At 39.1% G+C, this 22,407-nt stretch overlaps 1 protein-coding gene across 10 annotated transcripts in view; it reads right to left on the bottom strand.

Moving 5' to 3' along the window:
• Positions 1–80: 80 nt before the first annotated feature.
• Positions 81–22,407, bottom strand: part of ECHDC1 (ethylmalonyl-CoA decarboxylase 1) — a 67,160-nt gene continuing 44,833 nt past the window's right edge. For all 10 annotated transcript variants that reach the window (XM_074923849.1, XM_074923906.1, XM_074923885.1 and 7 more), the window contains 3 exons: positions 20,928–20,980; positions 18,927–19,007; positions 81–836 (listed from right to left, as the gene is read on the bottom strand). In XM_074923849.1, coding sequence (XP_074779950.1) covers positions 431–836; positions 18,927–19,007; positions 20,928–20,980 — 540 coding nt within the window. In that variant the 3' untranslated portion in view covers positions 81–430. The remainder of the gene's footprint in view (positions 837–18,926; positions 19,008–20,927; positions 20,981–22,407) is intronic.

The raw sequence follows: 22,407 nt of genomic DNA on the forward strand, positions 1-22,407 counted from the left end.
TAAAGACACTGGTCTCATGTTGGGGAATTAATATTTTGCAGCTTTAGATGCACATGTTCTGCAAATAAATAAACCTAGTATCTTTCAATATGAGGTTTATTTCCATTTCCATACCAGTTAGAAAAACAAAATTAACTGCAAAGAAAATAATCTTCAGTCTCATTCCAAAAGAATTATAGTTCTATTCTCAGCACAGTATTTACCTGTACATACTAATTTCACTGATCTCCATTCAGTGGGTGATTAGGACAGTAAAGAATCTGCCAGGGATTTCTCTGTGGTTGCACACCAAATATGTCTGCCTGACATGAACGACAGGAATGTTAATACCAGTTTAAATGAACGAGTCCTTAAATGATTCAGTTTAATGCCTACTTTAGTGAAAGCTTTGTTTGCAAAAAAGCCAAAAACATTTCTTATGCACTGACCATCATTTATGTTTTGGTCTTCTAACCAATGCCTGCAAATTGGCAGGCCCACCCCATACAGTTCCAAAAACGTCTTTCTCTGTCCTTAGGGCAGCTTCTACTGGTAGCTCTCTTCCCGCTGTCACCACCTTTTTCACAGCCTGAATCACAGTGGCTGGACCCTCTGTGTACTGACTCAGCCAGGCCTGGGCTTCTTCTAATGCTCCGGTTTCATCTGAAGATGACAATGTCTCCTCTGAGAGCCCAAGGTGCAAAGCTCTCTCGGGGTCCACTCCGGCAGCCCCACTCAGCAGCTGGAGGGCAGCCCCGCTGCCAACGATCCGCACCAGCCGGGCAGCTCCTCCCCAGCCTGGCACCAGACCCATGTGCTTGTGGACAAACCGAATTTCACTCCCAGGTGTCATCAACCTGTCAATGAAGAACAAAGATGCAGAGGTCAATCCATGCATCAACTTCCATTTCCAGCTCACCAGCACTCAGTTTTCTATTCTCTCCTCCCCTCTGGAGATACAGGCTGATACAACTGGACAGCATGCTGATTACAGCCAGAGCTGGAATACCTTAATTTTTACATCACCTTGTACCTTAGCTGCAACTTTTGGCTCTTTACGCAACGAGATACATAGGCTACCACAAGTAAAGATGCTTAGTGCCCACACTGATACCTGTAGTCAGATCTAAAAAGTCTTTGAAAACAGAATTGCAGATGGATGGGACGTTACACTTATTCACAGTACCAACACTGCCTTGTTAATTCATTCCTAAACCAACAGGGTTTTGGGTAAAAAACAAGCAAACTAATGCACAAAATATATTTGTCAAGAGGATGAATCGTGGTCTTAGTACTGATCTGCACTGGGGAGTTTCTGTCAGCACCCTGGTTCTTGATTACGGCACAGTTGTTTGGGTTTTTCTTTTCTGTTCCGTACTTCAGAGGGTCCATGTGAGTTTGATTTCTAACTGCTCACTACATCAAGGGAAGTCAGGATAGATGCTCGACTTGTGGCTCACAACGTGTAATAGAATTGCCTTTTATTTATGCTTACAGCATGTAATAGAATTGGTTCCCTCCAGAAAGCAGAGTCACATTCCCCTTTTCAAAGATTTCACATCTTTGCTTCTTTTCTACAGTCTGTCACCTCCCTTATTTAAGAACTCACCCTAGGGCTGATTAAGTTATCTCCCTGGAAGAACTCTGCTGCAATGGATTGTACTGTCTCCATATAGTGTTCACACTGACACACATTAGGGTAGTCGAAAAAGCCTCTAGAAATAGAAACATACAGAAAAGATGTACAGAAACAGAGCAGTACTTGCTTTTTCTTGATGATGTTCTGCAATGTGGTTGCTTGCTGCTGTTTATTAGACAAGGGATGCACATTACAATTGTGAAGTAGATTAGCTTCTACTTCAAGCTCTAATTGGCTTTCTGAAGATAAAACATGTAATACTAAGATCTACACACAAGTCTGTTTCCTAACAATGCAGTTTTCCATGACAAAAATGCCAACATAAACAACTTTAAAGTGGAAAGAAAAAGAAAACCCTTAAAAATGAAACTACTTCTAGGAACTCACAGTTCCCGAATCAGCTTAGTTATTGTTAATTGTAAGTTTGCTTGGTTGCTTTTTTCTTAACCAGAGCACCATCAGCATTCATGCCATACTATAAAGCACCAGGGCTGAAGAGCTTATGCTTTATCCCAGACCCAACACAATACACAAAGGCAACAGCTGACAAGCCAGATTGCATGAAAGCCTTTTTGTAGAGAGAGTGGAGGAAGCTTGTGTGACAAAAGGAAGAGAGCCGAGTATTGCAGGGGAGGAAAGGCTTTTAGCTAACATTAGCAAGTGCTTCCCAAACCCAGCAAATTCCAGGGAGCTCAGGCCTCTCCTCTCTGAAAGGAAGGTTCTGCAAGTATTCCAAAACTCCTTTACTGGCTCAGCTTACTTTGCAATTTGCTGACACCCAGCTTCCCACTGGGAAAAGCAATAATGAAAACATTATTAAGGGTTTAATTCTAGCTGCGCTGAGCGATGTGAAGCACTAAAAAAAGAAGCAGTCATACACAGCTAGGCATTTGATGCTAGACAATCTGTAGACAGTCTTATAAGACAGCCACCACTGGTCAGCAAAACAATGTTGTGTGTGTATGTTGACTGTCCCAGACACCTGAGGTCAGGCCTTAAGGACAGGCATTTCCATAAACATTCTCAGGGCAGCGTACGGACTCAACTGGGAAGTTGGGTCAACACACTCTGAAGTTCACACAGGAAGTAAAATTTTACATTAGAAGCACAGCCAATCCATCAGCACCAACAAGAAAAAAGTTGAAAACTTTTAGTATGTGGGAAAGGCTCTGTTACCCTGCACAGTCTTCATGTCCTTCTGAGAAAATGGAATCAAACATGATGAAAGGAAAATAAATGACTGATAGATAAATCAAAAGAGAGATTGAGGCTGCAGCTTCCAGGATCTCACTGGGATTCACCTCTTCCTACAGTGCTCCTTTGTATAAGCTTCACAGAAAATACTGAGATAAGTGGTGGTCAGTATAAGGTGTAAACGTAGTCTTGGACTGCCTTCAGGCTTAAGAAAGATATCTGTGTTTTTTCAGACTTTTCAACTATGAATCCCTTCCTGAAGCCACACCATTTCTTACAGAAACCACCTATCACACTCTTAGGTACACCACTCATTTTCAGTCCCCATACCCAAGGAAGCAATGGAAACCTGAGCTCGGATCTGAAGAGGTGTGTGCTGCTGCCAAGCCAGCCTGGGATCAGCCTCTGAACACTGCCAGCTGCAGCCTCACATAAATATTTCTCATTTTATGAAAGAAATTGAGTCTACCTTCTGAGACATGACAGATCTGATCTCCCGTTAGATGAATTTATGTAAGAAAAGTACATCAAGCATTACTAAACATAAAGAGGCAGACATCAAAAAGCCGAAAAGACCAAAGTACTAATCTATTCCCGCACTGTTTATACCTTACTCACCTAGTACTGGCGCTACCTGACACAGAATAGTAGATAAATACCAAATGAACCCTGATTTGACTCCATATGCCTGTTCTTGTCTTCCAGGTCAAGGGAATTAAAATCTGGGTCTCCTGTAGCTTGGGGGAAGGTCATACCACTAGGGTCCTAGATACATGCCTTCCCTGTCCTAAAAAAAAAAAAAGGAAATCTGTTGCATGACAATACTGGAAAATAAAAATATTAAGAGTAATTAATGTACTAAGTAACTGAAGACCTAACAAACAGAGAAAGATCCTTCAGAAATGTGAAGGGTAGCAAAATCCTCACAACTTAAACTGGAAATAAGAGGTTAAGGTGATATAAGCACCAAAGTGCAGCTGAAACGTTCTTTAAGAACACTGTATTTCTATGTTACAAGGACTACAACACCCTTAGGAAGAAAGCACAGCCACCGTGGGCCACATCCAAGTTTGGGTTAATCATCTAAAGCAAACAAGAGCTACAGCAAATGTTCCTGATGTACGTTTTAAAATGTTCTCAGATGCACTAAATATTACAAACCCTCCACCTTTGATCAGAGGATTCTTTTACTCCATGACGTCTCATTGCACCCACAAACTTCTGACTGTCACATCGCATCACATCACTGGCAATGCACCTGAGAAGAAAACCTTGTTTGCCATTAACAATGCAACCTAACAAATCCCATCCTTAAACAGGTACATTTGCTTCCTCAAAGGCAGCACTTGCTGTGAGCTAACAGCTCTGCTTTCCTTTGCTAAAGTATTTGCTGGCTACTTGAAGCTGAAACATATACAATGAAAGCGGAAAATGCAAACAAAAATGTATTTTCCCAGTTTTTCATAACTGCTTTTTATAGTACCCATGTTATTGAATTGTTCCAACAGGTATCATCAGTTCCTTGGGTAGAATTAAGATCTATGTTGGCCCTTACCTCATCATTTCCTGGACTTCAAGGTTTTGATTCTATTCAGCATTCTGACAAGGCAAAGACACTAATGATGCTTACTAGGGACAAATACCATCCTCTATTTTATGCATTTTAAAAGCTCTGACTACTATGCCTCTGAAACTCCTGATGGAAAAAAAGGATGCCTAAAACATTAAACATATTGTCAGCAGCCTAGATTTTGTTCCCATCCCTGTCTGACTCCCAGTGTCATGTAAGGACACAGCTCCCAACTTCCAACATTCTCTTTTTAGCTGGCATGAGACTGGCACACCATGGAGGGAGGCAGCTGGCATCACACAGTGCTGCAGCACCTGGTTCTCAGCTATGGTTATACTGAGAGAGGGCAGCCAGAACTGCAGGAGATGACTTCTATCTTCCCCACAAATACTACGGCCTTCTGCTCTCAAACCACCAATCAGCATAAATTATAAGAAAAGCTTATGCCTTTGGGTCCCTCACCAAATCTGTTACCTTCTTCTACAAATTTCGTTAACACCTATCTACAAGGTGGTTGTACCAACACAAAGTGGAAAAGGCCTTGGGATACAATTAAAGGATATCCATAATTTTAGCATGCTGTAGAGCAAGAGTTATAGAAACAGTAAGAGATCTTCAAATAGAACTAGACATTTTTGCAAAACATAGATGTAAGACATCCAGAAGCATGAAAAGCAATGGCCATGGTCAGCCACACATGCATTTTGGCTGACTTCCCTCACTCAGTGAAGACAGCAAGAATACAGTATTGATATCAAAGGCTTTCAACCAACCATCCAAACCACACATGCAAGTGTTTTAAGCACAGGAAAAGAGAAACATTAAAGAAAAAAGAAAACCATGAGGGAAATGGTAACAGAAAGAAGGCTATCAAGGGCCAAACATTTGTTTTAACCAGCAAACAACAGAAGAACAAAGTTGATGTAGAATCCAGTTATACACATTCCCCAACGTGTATATTTTTCTAACACGCTCATCAATCAGCTTAAGTAACTCTTGTTAAATTAAGTAACAGCCATGCTATGCTAACATGTGGTCAAAACAGCTTTTTAAAATACACACCGCTGGGAAGTGCAAGTTCAAGAATTTGTGAGAGATCAGGTATGACATTATCTGTGGATGGTGTTTATCATGCAAATAGAACTTGTTTTGCCAGGTGGGCATGAAAATTTGATTACTTTGCTTGCAAGTGACAAAAACTCAGGTGTAACTAGTTTAGAATTTTGTAATTTTGCTTGGCAAGTGCTACCAGGACCATATACCACAGCAGCAGCAGCTTTCAAATGCATGCTGGACTTTAAATAAGCAAGAAAGCTAGAGTTCATTGTCCACTTCTTCTGTTCTCCTACTGAACCTTCCTAACACTCGAAGTACAGTCCCTGGCCTATCACTTCACCTGCACATCACACCTCATAATCTCACTCCATCTTCCCTACACTCCAGCATCCCAAGGCGCACAGGAGATCCCAGTACTGGTGGTGGGTTCTTGCAGCAAGTGACTGTGACTCAGGCAGCAGATAAGAGTGTTACACAGGTAACACCTGCAATCTGATCTCCTTTCTCCTCTTGCTGATGCGTGTAAAACCCACCAACAGAAGTGCTGTTCTTACACACAAAGTGATGCTGAACACATGCAGTAGATGGGATGTTTTTAGTCAACTAGGGTGTTACAATAATTTCAAACAAAGCAAGAGAGAGTTGTGATTTATTAATTTATAGCATCAGAGTAAGAACTAAACTACCTCTTCCTCTATCTGTACAACAAAAACTTTGAAGTGGATGGCTGAAACATAGTAACTATTTATTCAGATGACGTAGAAGTGGAATAGTTGGATGTGAAAGACAGAAGTCCCCTTGACTCTTCCACCAGAGGCAAAAGCATTGCCATAGGCATCTAGAGCTCAGTACAACTATAGGATCTGAACAGCCGAGATCTCCTGTATTGTCTGCCATGGCACATGAAAATCAAAGTCCATCTGTGCCTGAGGAGATGCAAGCATGTAAAAGGGTCTTCAGTCAACAGCAGGATAAAACTCTTCCTACAGCCACAAAAGGGCTGAGCAAACCTATGATCGGTGGCTGCAGCACATGCTGGGAGCACTTGCCCTGTCCAAAAACCCAAGTCCTGGTAGTCTCCTGAGATGCATCCAGCCCCTTTGCTACAAATGCAGCCAGCCAATTCTGGAGCTTCAGTGGCTCAGGCTAAGGCCTGGAGTTCCTTGGCTCAGGCAGGGGCACCAAAGGGCCTTGACCCAGGCAAATGGCAGCCCTGCAAGCTGGACCATAACAAGCAATTTAATTGGGACTCCAGGTGCTGTTAGTCTGAACCTTGGGCAAGGACCATCACACAAGCACTGCTACAACTGCACACTATCTTCAATGGTTCACATAGCACATACTACAGTTTGGAAACCTCCAGGCTTGCTGCCTTCTCCCCATTTTCTTTAGCACGGCATGTGACCCAGCAAGTTTTAACATGTACCTGGTGCTCAGTCCACCTCTGATACCTGTGTTCCAAATCTTAAGAGTCAGAAAGATACACCAGATACATTAAATGGGAAGGTACATGGTATCTAAAACCTATCCTCCCCACCATGCACAGACAGATGTCAATACACATGTAAGAGACTACAGAACTTCCTTAGCATTAAGATACAAATTCTTGAGGCCTCATATATGAATGCTCCTTGGCAATTTGCTGCAAAACTCATCCCTATCTTCTCCAGAATCTTTTAACAACAGAAGTAATTCCTGAGTATAGCCTTGAAAACAAGATCTGAATATGAACGACTGCCTTGACATATTCACAAAGCCACAGAAAACCTGAAATTAAGAGTACTGACTAAAGTTAAGGCTGCAATTCAAGCCTGTGAAGACCTAACCTGGAAACCTAAATATTGATAGTTAATTACATAACAACATTGTGTTCTAATAGCGACAACCTGACTTGTATAAGTATTTAGTCTCTCAAAATATTCTTAGGACCATAAACCTTCCTGGAAAGGCTAGGAATACTTCCATCAATATTTAATCGCAGAGTGTAAGGGTTTTATTTTTAATTAAAAAATCCTAGTTCTAGCCTTGTGCAATATTCCAGTACACAAGCTTTCCATGGTTATTACAGAAACTCACCTTAAAACAGCTGCATAAACCAGTCATTTCTGCAATCAAAATTAATTTTGAAGCAGCAAAGTACTGTGGTAAGAATATTTTGCGGAAGAAATATGCAGTACTATACTAAAATAATTTAGCCAGTCAGCAAAGCTGCTGATGAGCAGTTTCCAGTCCTTACTTCAAATTTTGTGACAGATGCTGTTAGAATTAGAACCTCAAGAATGAGGCAGTCTCCGCCAAAGAGCAAGTTGGGACTAATTAATTGGTTTCAGCCTATCCAGTGCAGTGTCTCATCAGTCTCTTTATCATTACACCATCAAATAATTACCTAGGTACTCTGTAAAGGGATTAAAAAGATAAACATTTTTCTGAAACTCCACTGTCTTACTAGACCCACTATCACCAAAAAACCCCCAGCCCTAATTCTCTGAAAATACCAACAAGTGGATTCATCTTGAGAAGAGTCAGTCAATTTCACTTATCTTTCAATTTCACTTAATTGGATAGGCCTTAAAGAATCAAAAAGCCCCGATTAAACTTTTAATCACTAACTCATTGGTAATTATATGTAGCAGATTTTTGAACTGTAGCAATGCAGTGAACATTGGCCAGCCACAACTGTTCTGTGCTTTCCCAGTATGTATTGTAGTATTAATTCCTCCTGCTCCTCTCCCATATCTTCTCTCGCACAGAGAGCTCATGTTTCTGTCCTACGCAAAGAAACATGAGAAATGACAGCAATTGCTGCTTCGGAGCTGTGGCAACACGAAGTGAGATTCCAACGTGAAAATACTGTAAAACCAATAAAAGTAAGGATGTCCTATATGCTTTTAGTGATAATCCATGCAGACTAGCACCATAAAAACAAATCCCCAAATCTTTGCTCTTTCTGAAAATCCTTTAGTCACAGATATTTACCTGACAGATGCCTAAATGGTAACTGCTAAAGAATTTAAAAATGAAGATATATGGTTTGAGAGAGTTTGGGGAAACTATGTCCCTTGTGCATATCTTAGATACAATTGCATGAAGCTGCTCTGCAATCCCAAATTGCAACAGGATTAAGAGAAGAGTGTGAACATTAATGATCTTTCCTTTTTATGAGCTTTAATCTGTAACCTTTACTACAGGAATGCAATGGAAAGAAGTAGGTCCAGCTACTATTTCAATAAGCCCATCAGAAAGCCACCCTTCTCAAATCCTTTCAATGATTAAAAAAACCCAAAAACCCCACAAAGCAATACACCTTCTTTACTTGAGGTTTACATTAATTTAAATGATACCCAAGAACCAAAACAAATAAAAAATCCTACCAAGCCTCCAAGTACAGAGTGTTCTAGGCACACTCTAAAACTCAGTGTCAAAGGAGTAGGCTTGATGCCAGTTTAAGAAATCTCACCAACACAAGAGCTCACTTTTCTCACAGCTCTTTTCAAATTGCCTTACAGATTATATGGAATTTTATTTATAGTTACTGAATTATTTTGTAACACTCTTAGTGCATCCATTTTCCCCCCACTCACAACAAAAGCTAAGAATCAAGCCTTACATAAAGTAGCCTAGAAAAATAACTGTCCCTCACAAAAGCTGACTTTACAACTTACCTTTGCTGCCCTCCAGTCAGGTTTTCCAATGCATTTTATGGAACCCTAAGCATCACAGTTAAAATCAGATCCAAAAAATAGACTCCTAATTACAGATATTTTTAACTGAGCAGGAGTTAATGTTGTTCTGGGTTGGTTGGGAAACCCCAGGGCACTTCCCAGAGGGGAGCATATGGACCTAAACAAGGAGAGATGCACTCTTCAAACTAAACCTTAAAATAACCATTTATAATGTGACTATCATGCTTTCTCACATCACTCAGAGTCAAATGAAATGCAGAAGAAAGAATGACAAGTCATATTTTCATCTAAAGACACAAAAACATTTGGTTGATGCTAAAATTCTGAAAAGTAGAGTCCTGGATCAAAAAAAAGGAAGACAGAGTAACAAGAGAAGAGTTGAAGGCAGAGACGGAACACAGAAACATCAGAGCAGAAACTGCTAAACATATGTAAGATGATTTAGGAGCAATATGTTCTCCAAGAATACACAGGAGCTGAAGGTGTGGATAACTCCACCATCTATCGCCCAAACACTGGGACATACAGTGGAAGATGAGCCTCCAAAAGCAACAGTCAACTCAAAGAGGCTGCAAGATTACCAATTTCAAAGAAAGCCACTCTAGGGAAGATAATATCATTATTAGAAAAAGATCCTTTTGATAACAGGAGTTAAATTATAATAGGCAGACACAGAAATCTGCATGCCCCAAAAACCAGCATCTCATCAACAGCAAAGTCTGCACTTATAAAAAATTAAGAAAAGGCCTATCAGCAGAAAAAAGGAGCGTTGTAAAGCAGCAGAGCACACAATCTGTGATCTGATAAGACCCAGACTAAAAAACTGGTCCAGACATGACTGCATAAGAACAACCAGAGAAGTATTTATTTCTTAAGCACTCCCCTGATCAAAGAGGTATGGCTAAAAGAGGGTCAGAAAGACTGTTAATTTGAGAGAGGGATTAGGGAAGGAAAGAACTATGGGGGAAGAAGCTGTGGCAAATACCCTGCAAGGGGAGCAGAGCAGCCTCAAACAAGACGAGGTAGGTAGGTCCCCCCAAGTCTCCTGCAGGTGATGCTCGCTGGCTGTCATACTGGCTGCCATCCACACAGATAGCTCTTCCAATCTCATTCTGGACCAAAATCTCCCAGAAATCAGATACAGATAGAGGCTCACCCAGCAGACCTGGATTAGGGCTTTTAAATCTCATTTTTTACCTCAGGCTTGACACACTCACTGTGGCTTTACAGAAGCTGGAGAGAGAAAATCATGCTATAAAAAGCTGCATTTCTTCTAAAAGGGAAAAAATGAAGGTGAATACTGGAAATTACAGAAACACTTTTTCTGTAGCAGGAATGAAAAATTAAATTAGATGACAGATCACAGGGCAAGAAACAGAGGCTCAAAAAAGTGTAACTGATTAAAACTCCACAAGCAATATTAAAAAAAAAAAAAAAAAAAAGGCTCATCTTTCTTTTTCTCTTTTTTTTCTTCCCCAGACATTTTTCAGTAAACTGACAGGAAAGGAAATTATTTGGCCAAACTGCAAAGTGAATGCATCCCATTTCCCAGGCTGATATAGCAGACAGTTACACTGGGGAGCTGTAATTCCCCTGAAGAGTGCAGTACAAACTCTGAAAATGGCATGAATCACCAGAGCCATGAAGCGGGACTGAAGCCCCATCGTTCAAAATGTAGCACCTGGATTCTCCTTTCTCCCTGCAGTTGTAGGACAGCAACCCACGGGGTACCGCCCCATCTGTCCTTCCCTGCTAACAACTGATGTCTCACTAACACTCTCTTCCTCTTCTAATTCCCAGCTATTACTTTAGTTCTGTTACCCTGGTTGTATCAGTGGGTCCCAGGCACAGGCACGCTGCAACCTCCATTACCTTACAATTATTTTCAGAGTAGTTTTCATCTTGACACAGCACTTGGGTCTTATCCATGAAGCAGGTTTTAGCTATTCTTTACAGGCTGCCAAAGTCTCAATACACAAGTCAGTGAATGTCAAAATAATGCTCACATAAAAATTAGTCATGCTGGAAATCTAAAATGTTACATGAGTCTTTCAAAAAAGGAACTACAGTTATTTGGATTTCATTCAAGCAAACATTTTCAACAACAGATATGCCTTTTAGACTAAAGCAAAAAATTTCCATTACAAAAGATCTAGTGATATTTTACCAGATTCTTTGATGAAAAAAGACCACTTGGAGGTAAAGGTGTTTGGTAATTGAAATTTTTAGTCAAATCTGAATGCCAGTGTTAATCTAGAAATCAAAAAAGCACACTGGAGCTTGTTTTCCAATTTAAAATACTGTATTTTTAAAATTATGTGCACACTTTCATGCAGCATATACACACACGTGTTTTTAACTTAATTCTCCCACATCTTTATTTCCATTACATGTTTATCAAGACCAAAGAAAACAGAACAAAATTCTCCCAGACCAAAATTCAAGAGTCACTTAAAGCAGGAACATTTCAGTCATATTTTCTGCTCATCACAGGTGCTGATACATAAGGGGGAGGGGGAACTTCCCAACACTCTGGCCTAGAGCTTGGCATCTAAAATGTCAAAAAGGCAAAGATCATCTCACTCGCCTGAATGCAGCCAACTGGAAAGGAACAGCACTTCTTGACACCAGCCCTAAGAGATGCAAGGTTTGAGTTGCTCTAATACTTTATGAGGGTTTGATATATAATATTTCCACAACCCACAACTTTAAAGGATTTAAAACACATCGTAACATCACACTAACTAACAACCCTTTGGCAAGCAAGATCTAGAGTAACAAGACACACTTTGAAATTCAGCTGTCTCTGTGTGCAGTGCTACTGATGCTGCATTTGCACATCCTACACAATTTCTGACTAAAGCAAAGAGAGATCATACACTTATTTGAAATCACTGGTGATTAAATGATAGTGAAATGTTGCCATTTTGTCAGGATACCAGGTTAATAATCTCAAAGAAAAAATGCTGAGAGTTGTGGATTTTTATAAAATTATTGCAGTGGCTGTGACCTAAGTGTTAAGTTTTCCAGATATGATATATCATATCAGATTATTTTTTTTTTTTTTGGGGGGGGGGGGGGGTGGTGTTTGAAACAATGACATCTTAGAAAAGGCATAAATGGGACAGAGAATTTAACATGAAAATTCTATGCTAAAACAGTAACTTAGATTCTTCACCTCTTTACTTTTTAATACAGCACATTAGTTCTATTGACAGGGAACTAAAGCCTGCTTTAGATGACTAGCTGATGGTCAGTTCAGTTCAGATTAGCTGGACAAGAAAAGGCACATTTTCAGCAAACTGTAACAGAACCTCCACAAATACACCTAAGAGTGCAACCAATTCTCTTATCACCAAAAGTGTAATTTCCCTTGTATCTTTTTATGTAGTCTTTTTCACACACACACACAAATCCACAATAATTGAAATGACTGTTTTTTCTTCAGCCTATATATTTGCTTTTTGTTTATAAATATGAATGCATCAGCACACAAAACAGAACTGGAGGATAACACCTATTAACAGGCCACGGATACGGTAGAAGTTCTTACACAGATAACAGCCTAAGCACAGTAGGAATTTATTTAACGTAAGAATTTATAATCTGATTTATTCTTACTGTGGCTGCTGAGTTTCAGCAGTAGCAATTAATTTCTTATTAACTGCAGAATCCAGGAACAAGTAGGAACCTGAAGTCACCAAGGTTTACAGGTTCAAACAGTCTGCAGGCTTGTTTCACACAATTTTGGTTAAGTCTGAAAGGAACGGGAACATAGAGGTCCAGCCAGCAGGGCTCCAAACTTTCACTAAAACATTGGGTTGCTATGGATTCGAAAGGAAAAAAGAAATGGGGGGTGAAGGGGAAGACTGGAAGTTGCAACTGTGAAGGCAATGTTTACAATGAAAGTAGGTTGAGATCCACACAGCAACACCTACTTACACATGCAAAAACCCATGGAAATTGAGTCATTTGGGAAACATTTGGTCATTTCAATGAACGGTAACTTTGATGTGGATGATTACCCTTCAGGTATCTACAATGTTAACTACATTGCTACCTGGAGTGATAAAGAGAGGCAGTTATTTTCATAGTCCTTCAACAGCACATGACAGGACTGAAAAATGAGATAGGTAATAGGGACTCTGGAAGCCATTCTCTGGAAGCTGATCCAATGCAAAGTTGGGCAGTTGAAAGCTGTGGCTTCAGAGAAAACAGGCTAAAAACTCCTTAGAGCCAAAAGGAAAAGACTGTATTCTCACCCCCTCCTGTTCTTTGTCATCTTCCCCTAGAGGCTGAGTTCCTCCTTTACGTTGGCTCTAGCCACTACTACATCCCTTTACAAACCACTTCAACTCACTGTAAGAATGGGAAATATGTAAGCTTTCTGTTGCTTTATAGTGAGATAATTGATTCAATATAGGCATCTTCACTGGTGCAGGGCAAACCAGAAGCAAGCAGTGAGCTGAGAATGGGCAGCAGAGATAACCCTCTCCCACATCAAGGTGAACTGTTCAGGCAGTCTGTCCTCATGAAGCCACAGCTCAACATAATCCCACCTCAGAATCAGCAGACACAAGTGCTGCTCAGACTTCATATTAACCAACTTGTGGAGCTATCTGATTATATATGTATTTAAAAAGGATTAATTTGGTAGTGAAGATCAGCAATGGAGCATCACACTCAAATACCTGCAGGCAGTTTATCTAAACTGGGGATTAGTCACTTCACAGATGCAAGCATAATGGATAATTTCAGTGCATTTGCGCTCTTCCTAAACTAATTTTCATTGAACCTTAAATGCTTCCCCACAGAGTACCAACAGGCCAATGTCTCAGCAAGAATCAGCATGGGTCCAGCTCTGCATTCCCTAAAATCTGTCTTAGCTAAGTTTTCCATTATCTGGGCTATCTCTTGTTTATTATTACTGTGTAACACAGAATCAGCTGCAGACAAGACTGTTCTACAAAAAGGACACAAGACTGCATGGTAAAGTGGTCTAAAACACAGACATATGCTGATAAGAAAAATCTCATTCACCCAGGACAAGATAGTTTGGCCACACAAAGGAAAAAAAAACAAACAAACCCACAAAACTTGGAATGAATTAAATCCCTACAAAAAGACAACGTCAGAAAGAAAACGTCAACTCAAATTCATGCTTTGTTGCTGTTATTTACATTTCCAGTAAAAATCAAAGTGGTAAAAAATCCTCTGCCTGGAAGACTGTAAACACGTGAAATTCAAACCCAAATGAAAACTGGTAATGAAGAAAAACCAATACCAGTCCATAACTACAAGCCCAAATGTACAAGCTCTTAAGTCCATTTCTAACAGTGCTGCAATTACTTTACCAGATGTCAAGTGTGCCAGGTCAAAAATAAGAACAGCCTTCTCAAAGGCAGGCAGTGTGAAACTTTTAAAGCCATAATCCATCTCTGAAAATTCATCAGAAAATTGTACTAACAAACCTCCCAGGCCTCTAAAATGCGAAGTGATGCATGACTGCAAAGGAATTCTAAAATTGCCAACTGATTTGAAGGAGGTTTTACACATATATATATATATATATATATGTGTGTGTGTGTGTGTGTATATATCAGAGAGGAAAATTTTATATAGTAAATAAAGTTTTCTATGGCATATAGCGAGCACCTGAAGCTGTGAGAACCCACTCAGATTTGGCTACTGATTCTTTTCCTGGTGATGTGCAGCAAGGTTATGGAGTCACTTCTAATGAAAAGTGCTCTGTCAGGCTGGACTTTGCAAGAACTCATGAATATGTGCGCCCCATCCTGTTACATTCATATCATGCTCTGCCCAGTGAAAAGAACTACTATGTACTGAGGCCCCCTTATTTCAAACAGCAGCATCTTGTGTACCTAAAACCTCCTCCTGATTAAACTAAAAGCCAAAATCCTTGTATACAGCTAAATATTTCCAAAGAAGCTAGTGTGTTGTGCTCTGATGCTCTGAAACCTATTCTTGGAAAAGCTTACTATAGAATATTAATGCCTTTACAGCTCCCCCCCTCTCCCCCCCCCGCTTCTTTCTTGAAAGGAGCAACAACTGAAAAGTCAGTCACAGTGGGCCTATATCTATGTAGTGGTTATAGTATCTTCTGCTCCTTTCATTTCGTCTAAGTTATACTTAATGCACTAAATGCATGCTTGTAAAAGTAAATAAACACAAGTCATCACAAGAACACACACAACATAAGCTAGTCAACAGCAGTGCATTTAATTTTATCTCTTATTAGGTGTTTTATGGAACATGCTGAACACCTTAAGAGATAATATTTCACAAAAATAAAGAAAACATCCAATTAAAATGCAGCAAGGCCAATCTCATAAATGCAGCATTATTAGCATAAGCTTCTTTGCTTGTTAAAAGCTTCATTCTGCCATTCCTACAGATACAGGGCAGAAGTCTGCTCAGAAAACAAATACCTCTTTAAATCAATGGTGCTTTTTACTAAGTAGGAAACTGCTCAGTACTAACAACAGTAATGAAGTTGGCCCTTTGCAATGTATCTGTGCAAGATCAACTACAGCTGAAGAAATTATAGTTGATTAATTTATTTTCTATAAAAGGAGAATACTGCTGCCTCTACCTATAGCCCATTTTGAGGTCAATAGTAAGACAAACAGGTAGCTTCCCATCTTTGCACTCTCATCCTCTGTCTGGAGACACCACTTTTTAAATTGGACTCACATAGCAGAGACAAACCTCTATTTTGACTGCAGCAGCATTAGAGAGGAAAAAGGGGTAGGGGGGAAGAGACTGCATTTTTCAGAAGCACTCTGGTACAATGGAAGTCCGTTTGCCAAGAGATGTAGGACTAAATGTTCAAAGCTGAGGATGTGTCTGAAAGACCTACACAGACATCGCCCCAGTGAGATTTCTCAAAGGCACCAACATGAACCAGAAGACAAGACAGCTCAGAATTCAAAGTTAGTTATTCTGGTTACCGGCTGGCAGCATACTGCACCTACTGCCCTCAGAGATTATTGTGACCTACTAGAAGCACAAACAATTACCAGTCTCTGCCCCACATCTAACTGTTAGCTTTTTGCCCAACAACCCACTACAATCCTTGTCCAAATTCCTTAACCAATGCTGCAAAATCAGTTCTCTCTAACTTCATGCATTGTGCAACTCCAGTTTCTGCATATAGGGAACGCAGATCATTTCAATTACTTGTAAAACTGCATCACTGAATCCAACATTAAAGTCATTTGTACACTTCACTAAAATGGCTGCAATATCATGCAGAACCACAGTGTACACTGACATGTGGCAGAACCCATGAACCATCTTCACATCAGGGAGAACTGTGTCACACTGAAAAAAAAGTCTAGGTTTCTTGAAACTACTAAAAAGCTCAGCTGTCCACACCAGTTTCATACCTGCATGGTTTTACATTACACAGTTTTACAGAAATAATTGAGATAAGATGACTTATACTGTAGTTATTTCTCTTCCCAATTTTCATATCAGAAAAAATCTGAAATTATTTTGATTACTTTGCACTTGTCTGGACAATTATTTTTTTTTTCCAGTCACACGTTTATGATCTTTATAAGGATGCTATTCTTACAGAGTTATACTGCAACAATCCATAAAGCAGTTAAGATTGAAGATGTTTTGAGAAGACCTCTTCCCCCAGATCAAATGTAGTGACCTGTTTTCACTTTTCATCACTGCCCTTACCAGCCATAAATGTGCCAGAGTTCATGCAAACTCTCCCTAATTCAATTTTAAATGATCTGTCTTAAAACAGAGTAAAAGACAATTAGCCACAAGAATTGCCACTGAAAGACTGCATCAGTAATATCTTAAACCACCTCAGCTATTTTAAAATTGGATTTGTCCACACCTCTACTTTTGTAGAGATGTGCAACATGCTGCCAGAGCACATTTCAGAGGTCATAAGCCATTTTCATTCAAGTAAATCACTTCAACTATGTTAGTATAGTTAATGCAGTACAGAGCAGCAGAGATAAAAATAAGAAAATATTTCAAGCCAATACCAAGCGATTTGGTAGTTTACATGGTAACTGTGAAAAATAGAAGTGGATGTGAAAACTTAGAATTAAAAGCAGACACAATTCACTCATTTTGTTCTTAAATAAAATAAAATATCCAAACAGTTTATTCAGAGAAGAAAACAAACCTCTCTGATTTCTGTTCTTAATTTCCTCTTCTGGCATCTAGTGACTCAGGACAGAATACGTGTTCCACTAATACCTACTCACAGTCCTCAAAAAAAACCTGGATTCTTTCCCCTGTTATTAAATTTCTCAAATTCAGGAGCAACAGCAGCACAGAGTATGTTTCTCTAGCTTGTTGTTGTTATTAATTAAGTCCCATTTGCTGCTCCTGAATTGCTACTATTTAGTTGCACTGGATGGGTGTGTTAGAAAGTAATGGAAGATGGATCAACAGCTGTAGTTATTATGAAAATTATGGCAGCACATCAGAGGAATTGCAGCTGCTCAATTCATGCAAATAAGAGCTACTTGACAATGACTATAATTACACAGTATGTCAAACAACATGGCTGGAATAAAAGTAGAGAGTACATATTTTAGAAAATCAAAAGATTTCCATTTAATTATGTTCCCATTCCCTAAACTCCTATTTAGGGATAACAGGATTCACTTTCTGTCAACGGATTCACAGATACAGGAAGGTCTACTAAGTCTCCCAGGTGCATTCTCCTGTCAGCGCTGCAGCTGTCAAACACAGTACCTCTGCATGTTTACTTGGCATTTATAATGCAGCCGGTACGCAGAGGCCATAGTCAGAGCCAAGGTTCCAGTTCACTGGGTGCTGTGTAGGTACGAAGCAAGATCGGGCTGCATCTAGTTTCAAAGCAAAGGAAAACTGCTTCCAAGTGGCTCAGACAGTGCAGATGCCATCTCCTCTATCCAAAGCCTGTTCCTGATACCTGGAACAGCAGTGTAATACTCTAGTTTACTTTGCTTAGTATTACTTTTTAATCTAAGTACTTTCAGCTCGTTCTGGGCAATTCCTTTCCCACTTCAGGTGCTCTTAAAGAGCATATTTCCTTCTCTTAAATAAAAACTTCTCTAAAAGCTCCTCATTTTCAGAGAGGCTATGCACAGTGCTTATCCTGTTACATCTGTAGGCTATTTGCACATTAGCAACTATTTAAATGAAGTGACATTTTATTATTTCAGTTTTTCCCAGTTCCTGTTCTGCATTCAGGCTCTTTAATTAAAGCCCTCTGTTTTCTGCTAGCTGTTTCATGCTGGTAAATCCCTGCACCTGCATGGAAAAAAAAAACAGGGACAGAACTTCATTTACTTTCTACTGTATCTCAAACTCTAGTTTCTTGCTGTACAGAACAAAGTTATATTACAAATAATAAACCCAGACCATAAAATACCAGACTAATGTAGAACTTTATTTATTTTTACTTATGACAGCCACATAAAGAACAGAAAAGGATATAAATTTTGCAGTCCTCCTACCTCTCACTCAGGGGTGAGAAGTTGGACCACTTGGTCTATGACACAGTTGGTTGCTAAAACTCCTCACTGGACTTGTTTACACAATGATCCAAACAGTATAACCTGGAAGCAAATAATCTTTCCTCTGTACTAACAGAAAGCCCAAACTTTTTTCCTGTGGTCTGCTGGCAAAGCCCAGTTTCAAGTGTCTTAGAATTCACAGTCATGAGTCCTGATAAAAGTGGTACCTCAATCTTCCCACATTTCATAGGTGCAGTCATTAAATCACTGACCCAACATACAGCTACTTAAATTGTTGATCTTACCTGAAATCACATGCTGTGGTAAGTTCTGCTCCTCCTCCAAAAGCTTTTCCTTGTACTAGCGCAACACTGATCAAAGGCAATCTACACAAGAGAGTTTTGTAACCAGAATTCATGCTTTTAGTCTTCTAGAAATTGCAAAAGGATTCAAGCAAGCCATCTCTATAATACAAGATCTGAAAAATATACCGTTCCAACTCATTCAAATAACTACATTTTTGTGGGTGAGTAGCACAATACCAAGTCCACTTAGACTAAAATGATTATTGCACAATTAATATGGAATCCCAAAATGAAACATCAACACAGATACATCAAATGGAATAAAAGTATGCAAGATCATTATGAAAAATATATACTACAAATTATATCTAATACACAGGAGGAGTGACAGAACAGTGATACAAGACCCTACACTAAGCCACTACACTACAGAAAGCATTAGAAAGGGACATAAAGAACTGCATGGCTGGGTTATCTAAAAATAATGAGATTCAACATGATACCTTCAGCATCTTCTTCAAAGTGCTACCATCTCAGTCATCAACAACAATTTTTTTTTGGAGGACAAACCCATCCTTTGAGGATAGCAACAATCTGTTACCTTTGATGATGATGTATTTAATCACACTCAAGTTATTTAATCATGTTCAAGGTAATTCAAAGGACAGAGGGAAGGAAAAGTATGTAGGGAGAACCTCCTTCCCCACTGCCATTGTGAAATGAATACTAATGAAGACTGACTGATCTAGGATAAGCCAAGTTTCCTAAGAAATGAAGCCAACTGGTTAGTACCAGACTTTGCATGCTGATACAGCTGTTTTGTCTTTTACTACAGATATTTAGCTCATTGAGCAGTTTTGAAACCACATTCAGAAGTCAGCTTCTCAATCATGACCACATTTGGTTTTACTTCTACTTTAACAGAAGCACCAACAACTTCTTAAGGCCCAAGTTCACTTATAAGCTACAGCATACTTCATACAATACATGGCACAACTGAATACATGGCTCAAGTGTAACCCACTGGAAGATAGTAACTTAATTTTTCCTGTGGTCTATGGGGAACCAGAAGATATGGGTCCAAGTCCTCTACATCCACACTCTCATCTATCTGAGGCACCTCCTTCAGGATCACAGCTCCCTCTGAGGGAGATTGATCCCCATTTACAATAGATGACCCCATCCCCAAACCACACACAGCTCCAACATACTCCAAGTCAAGGCACCTGAGGTGAGGGCTTAATCTTCATACATCTTCCTCCTCTTTGCTTTGTCCCATCAGTTTTGATTATACGGAGACCAACTTACACAAATGGATTCTAATTCTGATCCTGAGGATGCCTTATGGTACTACTACTAAGTCTCCAATCTCCTGGGCAGTTTTACAGAATAATGTTAATTCATGACACTCTCTCATCTAGATTATTTGAAAACAAAGAATATTTATCTTCAAAGAACTCTGAGCAGAAAAAAAAAACACACATGGATTTAATAGCAATGTAATTTCTTAAGGGAAACTAACTCTAAAGGAAAGGAAAAAATGTTTTTCAGAAGTACCAGATGGTATAACTGAAACATTCCTCTTATGAAGTGGGAAGATTAAATAAATATATTAAATAAATGTTACCTGCGTAGGCTGCATAAGCTGGCCCTGCTTGTTTTAAGAGCTACCAATTTCCGCTGAGTTACAGAAGTCAGCTTCAGAAACTCTGAAGGCTTAGATTTCCTTAACTCTAGGTATCTCCCGGCTCTCCACATATAAAACTATAGAGTATTTTTCTGTTATAGTCTCTAGGAAGTCTAGTATTTGCAAAATGCCAAGGCCTAATATAAATCCATAAATACCTACCTGATTAACATGTGCGAATACAAGGTCTGGGATTCAAAATTACATACTCAAAACTATGTATTTAACTTTAAACATCTTATTAAAAGAGTTAACCAAAACATATTCCAATCCTTATAATTACTTCATAAAGAAGGGTAAATAAAATATATTACCTCATAAGTCTGGTTAAAGTGTTTTGCATAAACATGCACATATTCATCCCATCCTACAAAGAATAGGAAATTAAAAAATGTTAAGTGATCCTAATGTGGAGCAATTAAACACACAGATGGAGTAGACAGGAGTATTCATTATACTTGCTCTAACTGGGTTTTTTCTCTTTGGTTAATCTTGCCTGAATTCCAGCCTAACCCCACTATGCACAAATAGAAAACCTAGTATAAATCAAGTTCTTAAAAAAAAATAAAAAATCGGAACTCAGTTTATATGAATTTCAGCTATAATTAAGCCACCGTTAAAGTAACTGCAATACTGAATTTCTATGATGTGAAATTTTACATCCTTTCCTCTTAATTTCCTCTTCTTATTCTCAGTGAAACACCCATAAAGCTGAGTTTTAAAAGTCTGTATAGGACTATAGAGCGCTGCATACTTTTTACTGGACCACATCTAGAAAGTTTTAGACAAGATACAATTTACCAACTTCATTTCTTTATTGTTTGGGCCAAAAAAATTTCAGCCAAAAAAACGCCCCACCCAACAAACCAAAAGAAAATTCTTATTTCTCTCCTCCTTTACGTTTTACACTAGCTTGCAAACAATAGTGAATAGGGATCAATTGTTCCCTTCTCTTCCAGTAGAAGAACTAAGGGGTCCAAATAAAATCAGTTGCTGCCAGGTTCAAAACAAGTATTTCCTCCTACAACATGTAGTTAAACTGCAGAACACTTTGCAGCAGGGCACCGCAACCTCTACATGAATTCAAGAACAACTGGATAAACTCACTACAGAAAAATTGACAAAAGGTTATCAAATACAAGGTAACACCTCTAGCTCTAGAAGTCTTAGTTACAAATCACTGGGGACTAAGATAATATTTTGAAGCAAAATCATCGTCTATTTGCCTTCCCTGTTCTTATATTCTTTCTTACATGTCTAGTATTAACCAGAAATTCAACAAATGACTGGGCTAAATGACCCAGTATGACCATGTTCATATACATATTGAACTGCATACAGTGAACTACACATGTGCCATTTAATCCTTATTTTAAAAAAAAATAAAAGTAAAAAAACAGTAGGTAACTATTTCAGCATGTCTTTAAAAAAACAAAACAAAACAAAAACCAAACAAAAATCCAAAACAAAAAAAAACCGTAGGAAGAAAAATAAAAATCAAACATCTCTACTTGGCATTTACTAATTTCTAAAACACAGTTTTACAGGGGTTGGCAAGTTAAAGAATCTGCCTTAATTAAAAGCTTCTGACTCATACCTCAGGAAAAGAAAAGATACGCATTAAGTCTTCAGTACATGTTGAAATAGGACCTTGAAATAACAGTAAGCCACCTTCAGCTGATTTATTGTCCAATTATTCATGTGTTCAAGACCTACTCTGCCCAACATGAACAGCATTATTGTGTTTAAGGACAGATCGCTGGCAGATACAAGCTGGCATGACAATCACTGCAC

This window comes from Athene noctua, chromosome 1, assembly GCF_965140245.1.
Source record: "Athene noctua chromosome 1, bAthNoc1.hap1.1, whole genome shotgun sequence".
Classification (NCBI taxonomy): domain Eukaryota; kingdom Metazoa; phylum Chordata; class Aves; order Strigiformes; family Strigidae; genus Athene; species Athene noctua.